This window comes from Vulpes vulpes, chromosome 15 (genome assembly GCF_048418805.1).
Source record: "Vulpes vulpes isolate BD-2025 chromosome 15, VulVul3, whole genome shotgun sequence".
NCBI classification, from domain to species: Eukaryota; Metazoa; Chordata; class Mammalia; order Carnivora; family Canidae; genus Vulpes; species Vulpes vulpes.
The window spans coordinates 87776229-87791001 of record NC_132794.1 but is presented as its reverse complement, the minus strand read 5'-3'; the positions used below and the strand labels follow the sequence as shown (position 1 = coordinate 87791001).

The following is a 14773-nucleotide window of genomic DNA, read 5'->3' as shown; positions in this document are numbered from 1 at the left end:
TGAAAGGATGTGGACACTTTTGAGACATTGTTGCCAGGAGGCAGTGGGACCAGTGGTGGAGAGGGCAGGCTCTGGCGCCAGCTGGCTTCCAGTCCTGTGCCACCTCTTCCAGGCTGGGGGACCTTGGGCACGTCACTTAACCACTCAGCCCTCAGTGTCCCCATCAGTGTGCTGAGAGCACACCTGCCAGAGAGACGTTTTGAGGGTTCAGGAAGTTCAGCTCTATCACACAGTGCCTGCCTACAGCCACCCTCCATAACCGACAGTCATTGTCACCTGCTTCCTAGGGCCCTCAGCAACTCCTACCACGGGATCCTTATTGTTCCTCCTACACCTAGTCAGAAGAAAGGAAGGCAGACTGAGATCTCTCAGCACTATTTACTGAATAAATGAATGAATAAATGAAGGAGGTGTGATAGGAGGTCAGATTCTGTGTCAGCTTCATGTGGGTAGAGGTCCTCTGTTGCCTCGGACCAGCCTTCTGAGCTTAGCAAGTTATGTAACCCCTCCAGATCTCAGTAAAGCACAAATTCATTCATTTATTCATTCAACTGATCTATTTTGAGGGCTACTGTGTGCCAGGCTCTGCTCTATGTGCTGGGCTCCTTCTGCAAGCAAAGAAGAAGAAACAAGTCTCTGTTCTTTTGGTGCTTGCATTCTAGGGGTGCCAGTGCCCCCTCTCTTACTGCATTGTTAGAGAGATGATGTTCGATATAGTGTCTGGTACACAGTAGGTGCTCAAGAAATGATATGGTTGCCATCCTCTTCCTGTGCTGTGCCTAGGCCCACCTTGGATCTGAGGCAGAAGAGATTGACCTAAGACCCATCTTAACCTCAAAACAGGTCCAAGGGGCTTTGTTCCTGGTGGGGAAGGGGTGAAGCCAGGAGACTTACTGGTGCCTGGGATGGTATCAGAGAAAGTCTTCTGAGGCACCATGGCTGCGAGAGGCCCTAAGAAGGCCTGCCCCTCACTGATGTGGCTTCATGCCTTCCTCCCAGGCCAGGAAGAGGGGAGCTGCCTGCCCCGCCCACAGTGCCCCCAGGAATGTGCCTGCCTGGACACCGTGGTCCGATGCAGCAACAAGCACCTCCAGGTCCTGCCCAAGGGCATCCCCAAGAATGTCACAGAACTGTGAGTAGCCTCAGGCCTGGCGTCAGAAGGACACGGTAACTCGAAACAGATAGTAGCTGACTAGGGCTTGGAGTTAGGGCGTTGCAGGAGATGCTGGTTCCAAGAAGGTGTTGAGCTTCTGTTTGACCCCCACTCTGCAGTCATTGGATGGCACAGTCACCCACAGCGAGTGCTTCCTCACTTTAAGCTAATGCCTGCTTTTTTTTTTCTTTACATTTTAAAAAATATTTTATTTATTTGAGAGACAGAATAGAGAGTGAGAGTGAGAGAAGGCATGAGCTGGGGGAGAGGCAGAGGGAGAGGGAGAAGCAGACCCCCTGTTGAGCAGGGAGCCCCATATGGGGCCAGATCCGAGGACCCTGGGATCATGACCTCAGCAAAAGGCAGATGCTTAACCGACTGAGCCACCCAGGCACCCTGCTAATGTCTGCTTTAAGAAGTAACGTTATGAATTTCACTTCACATCATCTCATGAACATCCCCTTCTGTCATGAAAACTCTCACAGAAGTTTATTTTGCTGGCCGCATACTATTCCACCATATGAATCTACTGTGGTCTATATAACAAATCCCTGTTGGTTGTATAATTGTTTTCCAATTTTTTACTAAATTGTATTATTATTATAAATAGTGCTGAGGTGAAGATCCCTTCAGTGAAGCTGCTGGTCAAAGAGCGGTGCATTGTTAGGACTCTTGCTGCCTTTGGCATGATGGCCTTCCAGAAAAGTCATTGCCGGGCAGCCCGGGTGGCTCAGCGGTTTAGCGCCTCCTTCAGCCCAGGGCCTGATCCTGGAGTCCTGGGATCAAGTCCCGTGTCAGGCTCCCTGCATGGAGCCTGCTTCTCCCTCTGCCTGTGTCTCTGCCCCCCCCCTCTCTATCTGTGTCTCTCATGAATGAATAAATAAATCTTAAAAAAAGAAAGAAAAGAAAAGTCATTGCCTTTGCACCCCTACTGGCCAGGTGTGGAAGTGGCCTTCCCTCCCACCATCCCTCCCCACCCAGCCCCAGCAATACTGGACATCATGGTGCTAAAATCTTTGTTGATTCGGATGTGGGATCTGAACTTATGTGGGGGTGTGGATGTCAGTGTGTATGACAGAGACAGAGAGCTGGGCTTCTTCAGCAGACACCTCCGAATAAGAGGCTGTGGTCAGTCCCTTACTCCTCATATCCCCTGGAATTGATCCCTCTAGGTCTCCATAGCTGGGGTTTCCTTTCCCTGTGGGGAGTGCATGAGGTTTTTGTTTGTGTGTCTTTCATTACCAGAGGCAGGCTATTTCCTCACAAGCGCATCAGCCACTGCAGTCCTTGTCCTGTGACCTGCCCACCCTTCCCTTGCCTAGTTTTTGATGTTTTCTCCTTGGTGCCTCATAGCCACCCTGAACTTAATGACAGGTGGGACAGCCTGCTGTCTTTGACCGAGGTTGCTGAAGTTCAGAGGCTGGGAAGATCACTACTCTAAGCCTTCATTTTCCCAGCTGTAAAATGGGGCCACTGGGTGTATTGGTCAGAGCCGTTGAGAGGGTCACGTGAGATGGGTGGGAAGTCACTTTGTATGACACAGTGATGAGTCAGGGTGAGTAATACAGGCCTGATTTTGCTGTTCTCTGAATCTTTGGAGGGTGGGGGCGAGCCATCCTGAGGGCTGTAGTCGGTGGAGGTCCTAGGCATAGAACCCATCCGGGGCTTCAGCTTCTGGTCCTTGGGTCACTGCTTAGCAAGGATGGCATGGGGGGCGTAGGGGATCTTCACAGCATCTTGAATCCCAAGCACTACCCTGCAGACATGTGGAACCTTAGAGAGCATTAGGAGGATTTCTGGTGGGCTTGGCTTGAGGACAACTTGGGTGGCAGTGTATATAGTGGGTCCCAGAAGAGAGGCCAAGGTGGAGAGACAGATGGAGGCAGCTACAGGAGCCCAGGCCTGGGTGACGGTGTGCATTCGGGGGAGATGTGAGACTGGAACACAGCGAATGAGTAGCAACCAGTAGACAGGAGAATCCACGGTGCTGTGGAGAGGGCAGAGTCGTCATTAAGGTCCTGCGCCTGGGTGGTTAGGGTGTGAGTGTGATGCTGATGTAGTCAGGGGAAGCCACTTTGGGTGTAAAAGCACCGAGCTCCATGTTGTTTGGGCCTGTTTGAATCTGGGGCTTCCATGGGGAGACCAGCTTCATGCACCTTGCCAGCAGGTGGAGGGGGGCCCTGCTAGCTGGCACGGGCCTGACAGGTGGGCCTGGGAGGGACTAATGTGCAGATCACACCTGTCTGGCCAGGATAACCTCAAGGCAGAGAGGGGAGGGCGAGGAGCCCAGGACTGAGCCAGGGTCATGCCTGCTAACAGGGAGGAGGCTGAGCGGGTGAGGCAGGGGGCAGGAAGGAAGCCAAGGCAGACTTTGTGTCTCAGGGCTTTTACCAAGTTCTTAGGCTGGCACCTACCCAAATGCTTACAAGGTTGCATATTTTCTCCTCCGGTTAGTGATTCTGGGCTAATTGTGTGGTCTGCGTGGAGAAGAGGAGAGGAGAGGAGAGGAGAGGAGAGGAGAGGAGAGGAGCCAAGCCGAGCCAGGAAGGCCCAGGCTGTAGGGGAGGCTTCTCCAGTGCTTGCTGCCACTGCCTACACACTAACTTTTGTGTTCTCTCCTGTAGCTACTTGGACGGGAACCAGTTCACACTGGTTCCGGGACAGCTGTCCACCTTCAAGTACCTGCAGCTTGTGTGAGTATGCAGGCCTCTTGAGGACCCCAGGGTGGCACTGGTATCTAACCATCAGGCTCCAGTTTTCCTGGAATTCCCTACCACTCCACTTCTGGCCTATGGGTTTTTAATTTTGCCCCTTCCCTCCTGGAACTCCTGTGCATAGAGCTGTGTTGCCACCTAGTGGTCATGCTTGAGAATGGCATGTTCCAGGCTCCCTTGGGTTGGACCCTGTGGGCTTCTGCCCAGCACATCACCCCAAGCCTACCTCTGGGCTGACAATGATCATTAATGAGGGTCATCCAGGCAAAGGAAGGAGCCAGAGCAGAAGTAGAGGCTGTTGGAAAACCTCTCAGTCCAACCTTGGCTCCCAAAGCAAACAAATTTGGCAGCTAGGAAGACACGTCTGTAACTAAGTTTCTCTTTAGGTTAACATCTTTTTCTGTTATTTCCACCATTGACCCTTTCCACTCCATGAACGTATATGAAATAAGCCTCCAAATAACCTTAGTTCCTCCTAACCCAGCCTAATTAACACCTCACCTCACTTGTCTTGGTCTGTTCGTTGGCCAGTTTCTCCCTAAAAGAAGTCCAGATAACATTCCATCTTAGTTTGGCTTGCAGCGGTGCTCTTCAGGTGTGGTCTGTGGACCAGTGGCCACTAGAGAACTGTTTGTAATGGGTCCTCAATTAGATAAGAAACTTGCACCAGAATGTAAATCAATGTCTTGCTTCTTTCACTGAGAAAGTGTAATTACGAAAAGAATGTTAGCTAAACTAAGTTGTGTGTTTAGTGTCATAGGTGATTGCACTTTGGCATAAACTCCTGGTTGTAGGACATCAGTTCAGGGACTGGCTTCTCTGAGTGACACTGGATTACAGGATCTTGAAGCTCTGATCCTAAAGACCTAGCAGATGTATTTTGATTGTTCCCATGGTAAGGGGTAGGGAGGGCAGGGATTTGGTGGCCGGTGACAGGGTAGTGAAGACATAGACAGCTGGTCTAATTTGGGGCAGCTGCACTGGTGGCTTGGATACCTTTGGGAGGCAAGGAGGGAGAGAGGACCGACGTGGGGCCCGTCCTTGCCCATTACACACCCAGTGTGCTGAGTGCTCAGTGAAGAACCTCAGTGTGTCCTAAGAACAGTGGATCAGTCTTGAATGAGATTAGTTAGAGGAATGTTTACAAAGAGAAGATAAAGGCAAGGCATATGGTTTCTTTCTTTTTTTAAAAAAGATTTTATTTATTTATTTCAGAGGGGAAGGCAAACATGAGTGGGGGGAGGAGCAGAGGGAGAAGCAGACTCCCTGCTCAGCACCCTGGGATCATGACCTGAGCCGAAGGCAGACACTTGACTGACTGAGCCACCCAGGCGCCCCATATGGTTTCATGTTATGAATATTTCCTGAGTGAAGAGCTGTATGAAGCAAGGGGATATGAGGGCCCCTAAGTCAGGGCCCTCCCCGCGAAGGTGGTGGTCCGAGGGGCATTCGGGAGAGAGACTTGGGGCATATACAGTCATGGAAGTGATGAGTGTTCCAACAGGGGTAAATGCACATTAAGGGTGATGAGCCCAGTGTGGGAGGCTGGGGCAGAGGCAGAGCTCCCCAGTGGGCAGAGGGAAGGGTTTTAGGCAGTGAGAGGGTTTTAGGAAGAGCAGCAAATCCTCAGCGGGTGTGGAGGAGGCAGTGAAGGAGAGGCGGGCACTTGGAGCACCCCCCTCCCCCCGCCCCCAGCAGGTGGCTGGGTTAATATTTTAGGCACATGGAAACCACTGTGGGATTTGGCAGGGAAGTGACATAGTCAAATTTGTGTCTTAGAAAGATTACAGTGGTGCCCACCCGCGTGGAAGATGGATCGAAGGGGGGCAAAGCTGTAGGTGAGAGATGAGGTTGAGCCTGAGCCAGAAGCTGGGAGAGAGGCGGCTTGAGCGAGCAGAAAGGGGGGAGGAGGAAGCTGAGAGAGGGGTGAGTCTCTGGGCTGTCAGGGCTGTGGGGGTGGGGGCAGGGAGCACAGGACGTGGACTGGAGTTGGAGCTGGAGTGTCCCTGGAGGGGAGTCATAGGCGCGGGCTGCTGGGCCCACGGGGAGGGCCCTGTCGCCTGCCATGGGGAGGAGAGCCAGGAGCGTCCCCGAGGCGCCCAGAGTGGACTGAAGCAAGAGGGTCAGTGAGGTGGGGTTGGCTGGAAAAGAAGCTTCGCCAAGGGACTGAGAGGCACAGCCAAGGAGGTAGGGGGAGTGTGGGTGCCAATCAGGGACCTGAGGAAGGAAAGACAGAGAGGCAAGAGATTTGAGAAGAGGGGTATCAGTTGTGACCTTGGGTGGGTTACTTCATCTCTGAGACCTTGCGCCTTAGTTTGAAAGAAGGTGGCCACCATCTCCTCGCCCGTTGGGTTGTAGGAGGGCTACGGAAGGAGCCTGTGGAACGTGCCAGAGGGAGAGGAAGCACAGAGGAGCCGCTGGGTCTGGAAGTCTGGAGGCAGCCCCTCTCCCTGGTGGGAGCATTCCCATTGTGCAAGTGGGCAGAAGCCAGGCCCTCTCTGCCTGAGGGGGGGGGGGCGGAGACAGGCAGCCTGGGGATGCAGGCGGAGCTCGGAGCTCGGGGAGCAGCGCGGAGGGCCCCTCCCTCCCTGCCCCCCCCCCCAGCTGCCACCTGAGGGAGGGCAGCAGGGGAGGGGAGGAGCCCCTTGCAGAGAGCCAGGGTTGTTCTTTCCCTCTCAGCAAGGATGCTTTTGTCTCTTCCAGGGACTTGAGTAACAACAAGATCAGCTCCTTAAGCAATTCCTCCTTCACCAACATGAGCCAGCTGACCACTCTGTGAGTCCCAGGGGTGGGGAGGTGGAGGGAGGGCACGCGCGCTCTGGCCACGGAGACCTCCCCAAGCCCTGTGGGTCACTCGTGGTATCGCCACCAGGGAGTATGCCAGGGCCTGCCAGGGCCTGCCAGTCGAAAAGAAAAAACCTGAATTTTTTATTGTGACCATGCATTCATACAGAAAAATGCGAAAAATATATGTATCATATCATATAACAAATAGTCATGATGCTAGCACATGCATAAATACCTAAGGCAAAAACCAGAACATAGCACCCCAAAAGTCCCCCATCCCTTCCCGCTCATTCCCCCTCTCTCCCATCTCCAGGCAGTGCCTACCCTGACCGTTATGGTGATCAGTTTCTTTGATTTTCTTTATAGTGCTGCCATTTCTATATGATGCACTTCTATGCAGTGAAGTTTCATTTTGCCCATTTTTGAACCTTATATAAATTGAATCATACAGGGTATTTTTTTTTGTCTCTGGCTTCTTTTATTTACCATTATGTTCCTGAGATGCACTCCTGTGTGGAGCTGTCTAGTATTCCTTTGCAGGACTATGCCATACTTTCCTTATCCAATTTATTGTTGGACCGTTGTAAACAGTGGCCCTCTGAACATTTTTGTGCTTATAGTCTGAGCTATTCTATTTTTTTAAAGATTTTTATTTATTTATTCACGAGAAACACAGGCAGAGACATAGGCAGAGGGAGAAATGGGCTTCCTGCAGGGACCCGGATGTGGGACTCGATCCCAGGACTCGGGATCACAACCTGAGCTGAAGGCAGATGCTCAACCACTACCCATGTGCCCCCAGTCTGAGCTATTTTAATAATTGCTTTAATTACATTCCAAGAAGTTGGTTGGAAAGTATAGCAGGCATCCCTTTGTACTGGCCTGCGGCTGAAGGCAGGTATCTCACTCACCTTCTTAACACCTCATTTTACAGATAATGTGCCAAGAACTGAAGAACTTCCCCTTAGGCTCTACTGTGGTCAAACAGTAGAGCTAGTACTTCCCAAAAAACGACTAGACTAGGTCGTGACTCAGCCAGACCCCCAGGAGCAGAATATGGGCCCGAGGCCATGAAATGCTCTTCTAGGTTACACACCTGTGCTTATTTGCTCCAGGGCCTACTCATCAACTGGGTCCCATTTCAAGGTCTTTGTAAGCCTATGTGTGAAGCTGCCATCAACTCTGGGGGACATTTGACAATGTCTGAAACATTGTTGGTGGTCAAGGCTGCAGGAGGGCAGGCACCCCATGGACAGAGGCCAGGGTGGCTGCTAAACACCTAACAAAGAATTATCAACAGTGCTGGGGCTGGGAAGTCCTGGTCTCAGTGATTCTGGCAGCTGCAAGGAGAACCAGGGCCCATTCCTGTGACAGGAGCACCCCTTTGCTCTCCTTATTTTAACAACAGCTCTGTTGAGGTACAGTGAACATACAGTAAACTGTACGTACTAAAGCATACAATTGGATACATCCTGACTTCCATTCCCATCCACGAAACCATCACTACAGTCAACACAGTGACCACTTCCATCACCCCCAGAAGTCCCCTCCCGGCCTGTGACAACCCTTCTTCCGTGTCCCCTCCCCATACCCCATCCCAGGCTGCCAGCTGTGGGCTTTCTATGACTGAGTTAGCATCGCCTAGAGTTCTATGTAAATGGAATCCTACGACACTACTCTTTTTTATTTGGCTTCTTTCAGCCAGCATAGTGATTTTGAAATCCCGCCATGTCACCGCAAGGGTTGCTAGTTCCTGCGGGTCAGTCAGTAGTGGCGTTCCACTCTATGGCTATTTATCCATCTGTCAGCTGACAGACATTTGGGACTATTATGCGTATCGTTTCCTTTATTGTCGACCTGCCTACCTGCCCTTGATGGATTCATTGATTTGGAGGCACTGGGGGAGAGTGGTTTAGCCTGTGGAGCCAGGAAACTGAGAAGCTGAGGACTTAACTATGCCACCATGGGGACCTTCTGTCCCCCTGCAGGGAGGGCCTTGGTCTCCATCTTTACAACGGGGGTGGACACAGTCACAGCGTCTTCCCAACAACACCACAGCTTCCTACTGGTCAATTACTAGGCAGGCCCAGATTTCACCTGTCCAGCCCAGGCGTGAGGCAGGTCCTGGCCAGGTGTCAACTTCACAGGGACTCCACCTCTGGCCCTCACTGGGGCAGCCTCCACAGGAAGTGCACCCGGCCTCCTTGCTGAGGGCTTCTCCTGGGCCACCTCCCCTTACCTGCAGAAAAGCCCTGTCAAGTTGTTATTGTTTTTGGCCCTGCCCTGCAGCTGAAGGAGCGCAGCATGAGGCATGAAAGGGTTGGGGGACATGCTGCGTCCGTAGGCTCACTAGTCCAGGGGCTTGGCCCCTACCCTCTTCCATGCTCAGGCTTCCCTCGGTTTGCTGCTGAGCAAAAGGCCCCTGCACCCTGAGCCAGGCAGCAGGGGTCTGGTCCCTAACTTGGTGCCTGCCTCCTCCTCATCCTGGTCTCCACTCCCTCCTTCCCTTCCCCCTTCTCCCTTTCCCCTTCCTCCCCTCCCTGCACTTGTCCTCCCTCTCTTCCCACAGGATCCTCAGCTACAATGCCCTCCAGTGTATCCCTCCTCTGGCCTTCCAGGGGCTGCGTTCCCTGCGTCTGCTGTAAGTCTCCCCTGCTCTTCATTCCTCCAGGAAAATGCACACCAAGAAGGGTCCTGCAGCCCACCTGGCGGGCAGAAATGTCTCCGCATCTGTGACCCCTGCAGGGCCAATAGTGACCAAAGATGGGAGGCTGGTCCATTCTCATTTGAGCCCCTATTGGAGGCTGAAGAATGAATAGGAAACTCTGAGAAATGGGGGTTGCTATCTGCCCCACGTTGTGTTTGGGGAAGCAGTGTGTGGGGGGCGGATGGCATCCAACATAAGGTAGCCCCTTGTTTGCATGTGAGTTTCCGCTTCAGGTGAAGAATGTTTGAAAGGGATTTGTGAACTTCTTCTAAGAAGTCCCACTGGGAGGTTTTTGCCCTGTGATCAAAGCCCGCTGTCACGCCTGTTGCAACGGCCTCTTGGGTATCCATGCGTGGGAATCCTCCAGCAGCCCTGCCTGGGGCATGGGGACATTCTTTATCCTCATCCTATGGCTTGCCATAGTAACTTTTTTACCGAGAGGGAGCCTCGGCCTCAGGCTTGCTGGCCAAGGGAGGGAGGGCACACATGTTCCATTTGTTGTGTAAACAGGAATGGTGCTTTGAGTTATTTGTGATGGGAAACACAAGTCCTCCAGAAGGGCTGGGGTACAGGATTGTGTACTTGGAACTTGGATTATAAGGGGCTCCCTCTCCCTTGCCAATGGCCAGCAGGGCAGGGTTTTTGAACTGGGAGTTGTCTCCCTCTGACATTGACATACATGACACACTCCTCCATCAGTTCTCTGAGGCACCGATGGCCTCTTTTCTCCCCAGGTCCCTGCATGGCAATGACATCTCCACCCTCCGAGAGGGCATCTTCACAGACGTGACCTCCCTGTCTCACCTGTAAGTAACTTTGGCCCAACCTCTTTGGATTTAAACAGAACTTGGATTCTGGGAAAGACCCTCCCACCAACCTGCTGAGACTGGCAAAGTTTGTGGCTTTTGGCTCTGAAACAAACTGAGCTTGTGAACTTCACATACTCCCCATCTCAGATTCTGACACATTCAATGTTTCATCAGTCACAACAATGGGATTTGAAGACAGTTCTTCATAAGCAACCATAAAAGTAGTAATGACCCTTACTGACTGCATCAGCTGATTTAATCCTCACAGCAATCCTACAGCATAGGCACAATTATTCCATTTTACATATGAGGAAACAGGTCTAGAAAATGTGAGAAGCTTGCCCAAAGCTGCATAGCTGGTAGAGGCTGGAGTCTTCTGTCTCGAAAGCCCATGTTCTTAAGCATGACCCTACTCCTGTACCTCTGACTTCACAGGGCGGGGGATAAACTCTGGAAATTTATTACCCCCAAGAAGTGGTATTATTTGATGTAGAATTGCTTCCAAAACCATTTAGCTGGCAGTACCATGTGGATTTTTTAAAAAGCAGTATGATCAATTCCTTAAAAGGCTAAATGTGGAATGACCCTGTGACCCAGCGATTCCACTCCTGTGTACCCCAAATAATTGAAAGCAGATACTCAAAACAGACACTTGTACACCCTTGTGCATAGCAGCATCGTTCACACAGTAGTCAAAAAGCAGAAATAGCTCAAGTTGTTGGACAAAATGTGGTGTCTACATACAATGGGATCTTTTTCAGCTGTAAGTGGGAAGGAAACTCTGGCACCTGCCACAAACATGGATGAGCCTTGGAAACGTGCTGAGTGAAATAAATAAGCCAGACATTAAGGGGCAATACTATATGGTTCCGCGGACATGAGGTACAGAATAGTCAACTCCATAGCTACAGGAGAAAGGTGGCTACCAGGTACCGGGAGTGGGAGGAAATGGGGAACTTCTGTTTAGTGGGTACAGAGCTTCTGTTTGGGGTGATGAAGTTTTAGAACCAGAGAGCAGTGATAGTTGCACAACATTGTGCTAGTTGATGCCACTGAACTGTACACCTAACATGGCCAAAATGGCAAATTTTATGTTATGTACATCTTTACCACAATTGAAGAAAAGAAATAAAAAGCAGTGGGCCAGGACAGGACCATCCTACTTCTGGAGGGGGCTGGGGGCAGAGCATTCTCTCCCTGCATCCCAACTTTGGGCCCAGGCAACAATTGGGACAGCTGGACTGCAGCTGGGACCCTGGGTGTTCTGCAGCCTTCTTCTCTCTGCCCACACTGAGTGCACAGGGCCCGAGTGGGCAGGCACGTTCCAACCCAGGGCCTTTTGGAGCCCCCAGTGGCACCACCTGAGGTTCATCCAATAATCTCACTGGATTTTCTCAGTTGGAAGACTCACCTTTTCTAAATGTTAGTCTCAGAAATCATAGTGTAGCTTACAAATGATCTATAATATTTAATATGGTGATATTTCTTCACGCCTCCCAAGGCACGTTAAATCAGTAGTGCATTAATAATCTTAGACTTGAGGAAATAAGTAGTAATACGTACTATTTATTGAGGGTGTGTCTGGGACAAATACTTTGCAGTCTGTGAATACTTTATCTGTGGTGATTCATTTACTCTGAGACTAAAGTGAGAAGTAGGTATGGTGCTCTCTTCCAGTTCCCCAAATTTGACAGGGACTGCCTTGAACCCACAATGAAGATTCCAGTGCTGGCCTGGACTCAGTGGAGAGTGTGCAATGATTGATTAGTGATGTCTGCCATGGGAGTGAAATGGAAAAGGGCTCTTGTCTAAGGGGGTAGGATTTATTTTTCCATTTTTTATTTATTTGCATTTATGCATTGACATTTATTATTTGTATTTATTTACACTTACTATTCACATTTTCCATTCAGGCCCAGGCTCTGAAAAATGAAGCAGCTCCCCTAGGTCCTAAGACCAGGAAATGACAGAGACAGGACTGGAACTTAGGTGTATCTGATTCCAGAGCTATTTATTTATTCTATATTGCCTCAATAATACATCCTGAATAACCACAGTGAGTCAAGTGGTGAAGAATTTACTACCACTGGGTTTCTGCCTTCTGGGACCATCTGGATATTATAAAGCAAATTAAGGCAGCAGTGACTAACTTTGGGGAAATCTGAGGAGCTTCACAGAGGAGGTGATGTTGATGCTGCCATTGGAAAGGGACTAGCTAGGGGTTTGCCATGGGAGAAGATAGGGAAAGACATTCTAGGAGGAGGGAACAGCATGTGCAAAGGCAAGATGGCAAGAGAGTAAACACATTCAGGGATGTTGTCCAACATAGGCTATAGGGGGTTGCTTGGGTAAGGAGTGTAGGGTGGGAGGAGATGGCTCTGGAAGGGGTATTGGAATTCCATTGTGAGGGGCCCTTTGTGCCATGCTAAAGAGTATAGATTTTATTTGACAGATATAAGGGAATTGTGCAAGAACGAAGTCGTAGAAAACTCCTGGAAAACCATGATGACATGTGGAGGCTGGCTGGCATGGGACAAGGCTGGAGGGAGCCTGGCTGGAGATGGTGGCTCTAGACAAAGGCCAGGCAGGGGACGCGTTGGTTATTGCTCTTGACTCTTTTTTTTTTTTTTTTTTTAATTGCTCTTGACTCTTGTTCAACAGGGCCTTGTTTCCATCTGTGTCTGGTGGTTAATAGTTCTGAACTCTTTTTTTTTTTTTTTTTGCTGCTGTTTTGAATTCTAAGGGCCTAAATGAAATATACTTCTCTCCAGAGAGCATCTGTGCTGTCCCTGTGGGAACCAGGGTCTGTGGCTGCTCTGGGCCCAGGCACCTCCTTTGCTTGTCCCTGACAAGTGTCCGCTCCAGCTCTCCACCCCACCAGGCGGGACCTTTTCAAGCCTCCGGCCCACCTTTCCTGCCTTTGGATTCCCCCTTCATGTATCTCTTATACGTGGGGTTTCAATGCATGGTGGAATACTCTTCCTCCTTCCTGATGAAAACTGAATGATACCCAAGCACATTCTGATTTTGTCTCCAGCTCAAAATCTAGAGGCTTTGTTTTTCAAGTGGGAAGTGAACAAACAACATGTTTTTTAGAAACAAAAAAAAAAAAACAAAGCTGCAGAAACAATTGTTGAACCACACTGATCTATAGATTCAGACTTCTCTTTTTTAGATTCAGACTTTTTTTTTAAGAGAACAGTGACGTCAAGCCAAAAGCCAGATCCAGTTTGTAAGAAATAAACCAGTCAATAAAGCTCCTTTAAGCAGTAATTGTAGAACAAGGTCTCAGCATTACCGATCAGATGTGTTTGCTCATTGCATCTAAGCCCGTCTCTCTCTGAGACAGCATCTACGTGAAAGAAACCTTCCATTATAATGAAGCAACCCCGTGAATAAACTCTGCCCTTTATACCCGGGGTTTCAAGTGGAACTAGGCAGTAGCCTGGGAATTGTGCACATGCTTAGATTTAAGTGTGTGAGTGCGCTCCCATGTATCCACCATCTGCTCTGCTCATAAGAACTGTAACTGTTTTATAAAGAATTCTTGAGCACCTGCAAGGAGTCAAGGAATGATAAAAGGACCATGTAGACTCACTACATTCACTCTGGGCTTCACAGAGGTGCAGTCTGAAGGGCGGGAGGCACCCATGGCTCTGTAACAAGTCAGAGGTTGCCTAGGAGTTAGCATCCAGTGTCCCTGGCTCCTGGAGTGCCCTTTGCTCCTAATGTGACTCTGGCCTGGGCGTCTCTTCTTTGCTAGTGGTATGCGGGAGGGGGCGGTGGGCAGAGGGTGTGGTGGAGGCTGAGGTCCACCATCCACCATATTTGAATCCCTTGAACTCGAGAAATCAGGATGTGTGGGGTTAGGTCCTTATTCTGCCATCAACTTGCAGTGGGATCTCAGACAATTCATTCATTCCTTCGGGCCTTTCTCCTCAGCCGTACAAAGGTTATTTCTAAGGTCCACTATGGCCCACATGCCATTGTGGGCTCCAGTACCCTGCACACTTCTCTACTGCTATTAACTTCCATATTTACTTTGCAGTTAGTTCATCGTCCTCCTTTTGTCTGTCCATCCATCCATCCATCCATCCATCTCTTCCCCAGAAAATATTTACTGTCTGCCAAATCCTGTGCTAAAGTTCCCCAACATCATTCTTCATTTCTATAATCTGGCATTTTGTTGCCTCTGATTTACTGTGTGCCGGCGGGGGGGGGGGGGGGGGGGGAGGGCTAGATTACGAATTCATTAAGAATTCAGTGTGAAGGGCAGCCCAGGTGGCTCAGCGGTTAAGCGCCACCTTCAGCCCAGGCCGTGATCCTGGGGTCCTGGGATCGATTCCCACGTCGGGCTCCCTGCATGGAGCCTGTTTCTCCCTCTGCCTGTGTCTCTGCCTGTGTTAATGTAAACATAGCATAATTTTTGAATTCCTATTATTTTAAAAAGGTCTTTAAAACACACACACACACACACACCTCTCTCTCTCTCTCTCTGTGTGTCCCATGAATAAATAAATAAAATCTTTTTTAAAAATTCAGTGTGAAAAGTAAATATGGAATGATTAAGTAGATCACAGTATGCCCATAGGACAGAATAGCA

The 14773-nt window shown here is 50.1% G+C and overlaps 1 protein-coding gene across 2 annotated transcripts in view; it reads left to right on the top strand.

Annotated features, from left to right (window-relative positions):
• Positions 1-14773, top strand: part of SLIT1 (slit guidance ligand 1) — a 167474-nt gene that overhangs the window by 133403 nt on the left and 19298 nt on the right. For both annotated transcript variants that reach the window (XM_025983279.2, XM_072739663.1), the window contains exons 21-25: positions 1000-1132; positions 3778-3846; positions 6571-6642; positions 9224-9295; positions 10096-10167. In XM_025983279.2, the coding sequence (XP_025839064.1) occupies positions 1000-1132; positions 3778-3846; positions 6571-6642; positions 9224-9295; positions 10096-10167 (418 nt within the window). The remainder of the gene's footprint in view (positions 1-999; positions 1133-3777; positions 3847-6570; positions 6643-9223; positions 9296-10095; positions 10168-14773) is intronic.